At 34.0% G+C, this 7,217-nt stretch overlaps 1 protein-coding gene across 3 annotated transcripts; it reads left to right on the top strand.

The window, feature by feature from the left end:
- Positions 1-1,048: 1,048 nt before the first annotated feature.
- On the top strand, positions 1,049-6,990 carry LOC101202880 (extra-large guanine nucleotide-binding protein 1). Of its 3 annotated transcripts, none has more exons than XR_004214526.1 (8): positions 1,049-2,937; positions 3,039-3,176; positions 3,269-3,370; positions 3,465-3,638; positions 4,223-4,409; positions 4,565-4,815; positions 5,643-5,737; positions 5,928-6,069. XR_004214526.1 is itself a non-coding variant. In XM_011650912.2 (8 exons), exons 1-8 carry the CDS (start codon positions 1,822-1,824, stop codon positions 6,740-6,742), a joined length of 2,703 nt encoding a protein of 900 aa, XP_011649214.1. In that variant the 5' UTR covers positions 1,343-1,821; the 3' UTR covers positions 6,743-6,990. The 3 variants fall into 3 exon arrangements, 2 of the variants coding, with proteins under 2 accessions (XP_011649214.1, XP_004153011.1); XM_011650912.2 differs by lacking the exon at positions 5,643-5,737 and adding an exon at positions 6,172-6,990 and having other exon boundaries at positions 1,343-2,937; positions 5,928-6,091; XM_004152963.3 differs by lacking the exon at positions 5,643-5,737 and adding an exon at positions 6,172-6,990 and having other exon boundaries at positions 1,351-2,937; positions 4,574-4,815; positions 5,928-6,091.
- Positions 6,991-7,217: the final 227 nt, after the last annotated feature.

The following is a 7,217-nucleotide window of genomic DNA, read 5'->3' as shown; positions in this document are numbered from 1 at the left end:
ATTTTATTGTGATTTAATAAAATTATATATACATAAATGTTTTTCTTTTATTTTCATTTCTTTTTTATAAGTTCATTCTTAAAAGAGTAAAATAATTTTTTGTACATCATTTGTATAACAGTGAACTACCTTAGACATCTCAATTAACAATAAAATGCTTATTTAATTTTCTAAGTTTATGTAAATCATTGTTTTTTACAAAATTCAGGAATTAACAAATTTAGAAATTTAAAAGAGATTTGAATGAATCAAATTTAAATTTATAATTTTAATTATGAAACATAAACATGAACTAGAAGTCTTCTCAAGAAGATGTAAGGTCATAAATTTTAAATTTATATTTGAGTGATTCAAATACCTTTTGCATCTCTAAAGTTGTTAAATTTTCAATTTTGTAAATCAAACAAAATATATTTAATATTTAACATAAATTTAGAAAATTAATCAAACTTTTTATTATTATTAATTTAAGTTTGAAATGTAGTTTCAATATCCAACATATAAAATAAGAAAAAGTATTTAATTCTATAAGGTCGTACAAATGAAAAAAAAAATATTATAAATACTAAATAAATAGATGTCCACCACATGTCAATTTCTTAATCATTCAACACCATTAACAAAAGTCTAGATGATACTCACATTGTCATGTAATCTAGTTCATGCCTACCAAATTGTGTATAAATAGTGACATTTAGTAGATTCGTGAGACACATATATAAATCAATGAAATTGAGAGGAGGTAGAGAAATTTGAATTTTCTTACATATCTAATTTATTTATATATTATATTTTATGGTTTCCATATTTGGATTTTAGCATAGTTAAAAATAAATAAAAAGAGTTGAAATGAAAATGAAAATAAAAGGTAGAAGTTTTGCTATATATATAAATTTATTGAGTTGTAATAAAATAATAAAAATATAAAAGAAAAAAAGTAATGTTTCAGTCTTAAAAACTTTGCATATTAATTATAATGTACTGAATTCAATAATCATGGAACCCTTTGCAGAACCAAGAACAAGAAATGTAAGAAATTCTCTCAAAGTTACAACAGTACAACAGATTTCTTGTTAAAGCTATGGAGAATACGGTAAAATTTCTCACACATCCGCTCTCGTGTTAGGCACGACAAATAAATTCAAAGCAATATTTCCTTCTCTCAGTGGCAGACTGTTCTTAATTGCCTTTCAATTTTGAGTTCATCTTAGACAAATCGGAAGCAAAAACGTGGAATGAAGTAAGGAAGGAAGGAAGGAAGGAAGGAAGGAAGGGACTGGTAATTTCTCTGCTTTTCTAATTTGACGTATTGTAATGTAATTGATTATAATAATGACCAACACCTACCTTCTTTTCCACTTTCTCTCTTAAATTTCCTCTTTTATGTCCCTTTCTTGTCAGTTTTCTTCTTACTTGAACGCGTTCTTTTCCACCATTGAACCCATTTTTCTACTAATCCAAAGTCTTCTCTCTAGTCTTTGTGTTGACTGAGTATAGCATTTCCATTCCCACCATTTTTTTTTTTTATTATTATCTTTAACAGCACACTCGTTTTCCTTGAACCCCACTGTCAAAAAGTCTTCTGATTCGACTTTCTTGAACATGGGTTCCTACTAATTCACAATTGTAACTTCTTCTTTCGATATTTTCCTCCACTGGGAGCTTTTTTCTCTTCGATCATTTGGATTTGATGATTGATCGATCTTTTGTTTCTCTGTTTTGTGGGCTTGTTTGATTGGTTATGCTTGATGGGGTTGGGTTGTAATTGTTTAAATCGTTAGATTTGTTGTGTTAAAATTTGTGTTGTTGAATTGTTGAGTTATGGCTGGGATTCTTAAAAAACTTTTTCACGAGAAGCCTTCTTCTCCTGTTAATCATGTGGATTTTACTGGTGAATATTCTTTTGCCATGGAGTATAAAGGTCCTGGAATTAGTTACGAGATTCCTCGTGCAGTTCCTATAAATGTTGATTATATTCCAACGGCTTCTGTGGTTCTTTCATCATCTCAATTCAGTGATGATTTATCATCTCTGCCTGTGATACAACCCATTGTTAAGAAACTAAAGAAGGGTTCAAGTTCCAGCCCTAATTCTGTAATTTCTTCAACTTCAGAAATCCAGGAAGATGGGGTTGTTTGCCTCCATGCCAATAAGGAAGATAAATGTAATATCGATTCGTGTGATGGAGTTGAAAGTTCTGGTGAACTTGAGAATTTCAATGAGCTGAAAGGAAGAATAGGAGGGGTAGAATCATTGGAAATTAAGAATGAAGAGGATTTTCAAGGCTATACGAATTCCAGCGACTCGGAATCAGTAGAATCGGGTTTGAGTTCGTCTTCTGGAATTTTTGCTGTAAGAGAGGAAGAGGAAGTTGACTATGAAACTACGCGTAGGCATGGCAGAAGGCCATCAGCTGTTACCTTTCTTGATCCCCATACGAGCAACACGATTTCTGAAGAGGCTGAGTCAAGTCAATTTGAGGGTGAAAGCATTCAAGAGATGCCTCGAGCTGAAAGGAAGGGAAAAAAAGGATCATGCTACTTCTGCCTTAAAGGAAACCGTTTCACTGAAAAGGAAGTATGCATTGTTTGTGGAGCCAAATATTGCTTTGATTGTATAATCAGAGCAATGGGAGCAATGCCAGAAGGAAGGAAGTGTATCTCTTGCATTGGGTATAGGATTGATGAATCAAGAAGGGAGAACTTGGGTAAAAGCTCTAAAGTGCTCAAGAGGTTGCTTTCTGACTATGAAATTAAGAGCGCAATGTTGCATGAGAAAGAGTGTGAAATAAACCAACTACCAGCAAGACTTATCTACGTCAATGGCGATCCTTTAAGTCGACAGGAACTGCTTACGTTGCGAAGTTGTCGAAAGCCACCAAAGAATCTAAAACCAGGACAATATTGGTATGACAAAGAATCAGGCTTCTGGGGAAAGGTCCTCTCTCTTTGATTGATTGATATTATTTTATCTTTTGAGCATGTAGAAGAAGCGATTTGCACCATGAGAAACTTTTTGATCTGTTTTTAACTGAACAGGAAGGACATGGACCGAGTCAGATAGTTAGCTCCCAGCTAGAAGTTGGAGGTCGGATCAAGAGGAATGCTAGCAATGGCAATACGAATGTGTGCATCAATAATCGAGAGATCACTAAAAACGAGCTCCGGATACTGAAGGTTTTCTTTTACCCAGTGTTCGTATTTAGTTTAGCTTTATTGAAATATAAAAGTATGCGCAAATAACACAAATGAGATCATGTTGCTTGCAGCTGGCTGGAGTGCCTTGTGAAGGAAGACCTTCTTTTTGGGTTAGTGCAGATGGATCATACCAGGAAGAAGGAATGAACAATGGGGGAAAAATATGGGACAAGGTAAACCTTATGCGATGATGTTCAGTTTGGTTTTTCCTGCTCTATCTTATATACATCAAATTTGCAAGAACAACTAATTCACCTATCTCTGCAGACTAGAACGAGGCTTGCATGTGCCCTTTATTCTTTGCCTATTCCTTCTAATTCTGTTCGTACTGGAGAGGAAATAGAGGACGGAGCTAAATCTGTTTCTTACGAGCAGAAAGTACTTCATAAACTTCTCCTTGTTGGCCACAAAAAATCTGGCACGAGTACCATATTCAAGCAGGTAATTTCAGTTATAGTACTACATTTTATGCTTCTTAAAACTTCTACCTATGATCGTGTTAAAATTCTTACTATTTATGATGTTAATCTTAATTTTAGTTCTTGTTTGATCATTGTTTTGATAAATATTTCGATTCATAATAAAGTTCATTGATTTGCCTGAAAGTCTTGTGTCAAGAAAGCAGATGGCTTGCAGAAAAGGCTTTTAATTCATAGTAAAGTTCATATATGTCACCAATATATGATTTCTTTCTGCTGTCCTCTTCACATATTCACACTCTTGTCAACCTAATCAAATATTGAAACCAAAAGGTTTTTATTTCAAGCCTCAACGCACATTGCAGTGGGGCCTGCCGCCTGCTTCATAAAAGACAAGCCCTTAACCATTATTGTGCTAAGAGTGTTAGGTCCCTTCTTGGTTGTACTTGGGATTCATTACATACCACTTCTTTATGTCTCTCATGTTTATTTGAACTTATTTTTACCCAATTCTTCACCTCCCATCCTTAGTGTACAACGAATAATGTTGATATAGAAATGCTTATCCTATATACTTCCTGACCAGTAGTCATTTCTTCATTTTAGGCCAAACAAATATATAAAGTTCCTTTCTCTGATGACGAGCGTCAAACAATTAAGTTACTGATTCAAAGGAACTTGTATTGGTATCTTACTATACTACTGGAAGGACGAGAGCGTTTCGAAGAAGAGATTTTGATGGATGAGAAAAATAAACAACCAGTGAATGATCCGTCCAGCTCATCAGCATCAGGTCTGTTGTAATTCCATTTTCAGATGATTTTCACTTTTCCCTGATAGTCGATCATTTGTATTAAATATTTCGACAGATTTCAGTAGATAAATTACCATATCATCCTGACTATATTATTCTGATGTTCAATGAGCAAAGCAAATGACATTATTCAGTGGTTACAGGGAATGAAAATCAGTTGGAGCGTAAGGACATCTATTCCCTTGGCCCTAAACTGAAAGGATTTGCAGATTTGCTTCTTCAAGTCGTGGTGTCAGGGAACTTTGACACCATATTCCCGGCTGCTACACGTGTGTATGGTCAATTAGTGGAAGAGTTGTTGAAGGATGAAGCCTTCCAAGCCACGTACAGTAGAAGGAACGAACTAGAAATGCTCCCACGAGTTGCTACTTATTTCCTTGATCGGGTGAGTTTACGTTCTGGGTCATTACTGTTGAATTCCACCTTAGAAATAATCTCTTGCAATTTTTCTTATACCTTTCTTTGTTAAAGGTAGGATGTTTAGTCATTAAACTTAGTTGTTTCTGAGATGGGTCCATTAGACATTTTTACTCTAAAAAGTTTCTAATACCATTATAAACCAGTATAATTCATAGTGTTGAGAAGTATTCACTAGGTGTATGGGCTTTTGATTTTGTATCTAATTGGTCTCTATCTTAGTGACATGTTGATTGTATTCTCTAAACCAAAAAATTAATTCAAATTAAATTTCACTAAGTTTTCATAGTATCAAAATTAATTAAAAAAATTTACATCATAATTATTTTAAGTTAATTAACGGAATGTTAAAATTCAAGACTGAAGATCAAATTTGAGCATTAACGAAAATTGGAGGGTAAAAGTATGAAATATTGACCTGAGACCGAATGAGACTAAATTTAGAACTCAAGGGCAGAAGTGCAACATTTTGAAATCTAGGAACCTAGGGATCATATGGAAACTAGGATTTATGTAGGGACACATAGAAATTGAATTCTGAACTCATAGGTGAGGTGTAACATTTGAAATTGAGGAACCATATAAAAACTAGATTCAAAATTTGGTGACAAAAGGAGCATTTTTCCAGATCATAAATTGGACACTGAAAGTTTTAGGGCTTGTAAAAATCATTTGAACTATAGACTCTATTGGAACGTTTTTTTTAACCATAAAATATGTTAACCCTTTTGATCATTTGGTTACCGACATAAAAACACCAATGCCTCTGACCTTTCGCTATACGGATGCTTGTAGACATGGAGGTTTCTTCCTAGTTATTGAAGAACGTTGAAATAGCATGCTCGACTTTTAGCTTAGAATTCAAAACCATTATGCAGTAACATTAAAAGGTGACATTTTTTTTCCAATGATTTAAGTTTTCTTTTTCCTGTAATGGGTGGGTTCACCTTGATGTAATTCAAGTTGTTTGTCAAATTTCATTAGTTTTCCCCTGATTGGTGTCTTGCTTTTGAATAGTGGACTATTGATCATGATTCAGGATCATCATCTTTACCAAAGTAAATTTCTTTATCAACGCAGGCAATTGACATTTCAAGCATAGAGTATGACCCTTCTGACAATGATATCTTGTACGCTGAGGGAATCACCTCGTGCAACAGCCTCAGTAGCATGGAGTTCACGTTCCCTGAGTCACGACAAGACTCCCTTCTCGACCCTCCTTATCAGCACGATCTGTCAATAAGGTTGCTTTTTGCATAGATTTTTGCATACAGTCGCATAAAGTTATCATCAGCTAAAAAAACCCGATTCCTTCCTCTTTTAGGTACCAGCTGATTCGAGTCCATTCCAGTACCCTAGGAGAAAACTGCAAATTGTTGGAGATGTTTGACGACACAAAAATAATTTTATTTTGTGTGGATTTAACAGACTACGATGAATTTGACGAGGATGATAACGGAGTTCTAACGAACCGAATGATCGCAAGCAAGCAACTGTTTGAAAGCATTGTGACACATCAAGCCTCAAGAGGAAAGAACTTCCTTCTCATACTGAACAAGTTTGATCTCTTCGAAGAAAAGATCATCCACGCTCCTCTTGCTCAATGTGAGTGGTTTGTTGACTTCAATCCAATGATCACTGGAAGAAGTAGCAGCAGCACGAACCCGACATTGGCACAACGAGCGTTTCAGTACATAGCAGTGAAATTCAAGAGACTGTTTTGTTCTTTGACAGATAAAAAGTTGTTTGTTTCACAAACAACAGGGATGGAGCCCGAAAATGTGAATGCTGCTTTGAGATATGCAAGGGAAATAATCAAATGGCAAGTTGACAAACCTAACATCAGCATTACTGAAATTTCATGTACTAGTGTTGATGCAAGCAGCTTCACATAGCTAATCAAATATTTGAAAAATGCATTTTATATTTCATTGGTTATTTCCTATAGAATAAAATAGTGTAGCACAATTCAAGTGCTTGTAAATTCTTGATCTTCTTATAGAGTATAGTGTAGAGCTAAAGAATTAACTTATATTCACTTTAGTAATGTTCGAAAATTTTAAATTTAGGGTATTAATGCATTGTTGGATAGCCATTTGATTTTGAATGGGTTTTGTTTTTAAAAATTGTGCTACTTTGCTCACATGTCTTTAGTAATAATGCAATATTTTATTGACATCATTTTATTATATTAGCATAAAAGATCGCTCAATTATTATTTCAAAAACGATGTTCTACATCTTATTACAAATATCGTTGCACGACCGTTAGTATTATTCATAACAACATTATTGCACATTCTCAAACAAATGCATAACATCTTTCTTTAAACAATAATGAATAAAAATTTATTGGGTAATTATAATAGGT

This window comes from Cucumis sativus, chromosome 2 (assembly GCF_000004075.3).
Source record: "Cucumis sativus cultivar 9930 chromosome 2, Cucumber_9930_V3, whole genome shotgun sequence".
Lineage (NCBI taxonomy): Eukaryota > Viridiplantae > Streptophyta > Magnoliopsida > Cucurbitales > Cucurbitaceae > Cucumis > Cucumis sativus.
The sequence above is the reverse complement of the archived record's forward strand: the minus strand, read 5'-3'. Positions and strand labels throughout refer to the sequence as shown.

What these genes read in the sequence shown, in the direction of transcription:
- LOC101202880 (XM_011650912.2), top strand. Translation starts at nt 1,822, where the DNA reads ATGGCTGGGATTCTTAAAAAACTTTTTCACGAGAAGCCTTCTTCTCCT. An exon ending in ACGAGCTCCGGATACTGAAG is followed by an intron (nt 3,177 to 3,268) that starts GTTTTCTTTTAC and finishes TGTTGCTTGCAG; the next exon opens with CTGGCTGGAGTGCCTTGTGA. An exon ending in CTACTTATTTCCTTGATCGG is followed by an intron (nt 4,816 to 5,927) that starts GTGAGTTTACGT and finishes TTATCAACGCAG; the next exon opens with GCAATTGACATTTCAAGCAT.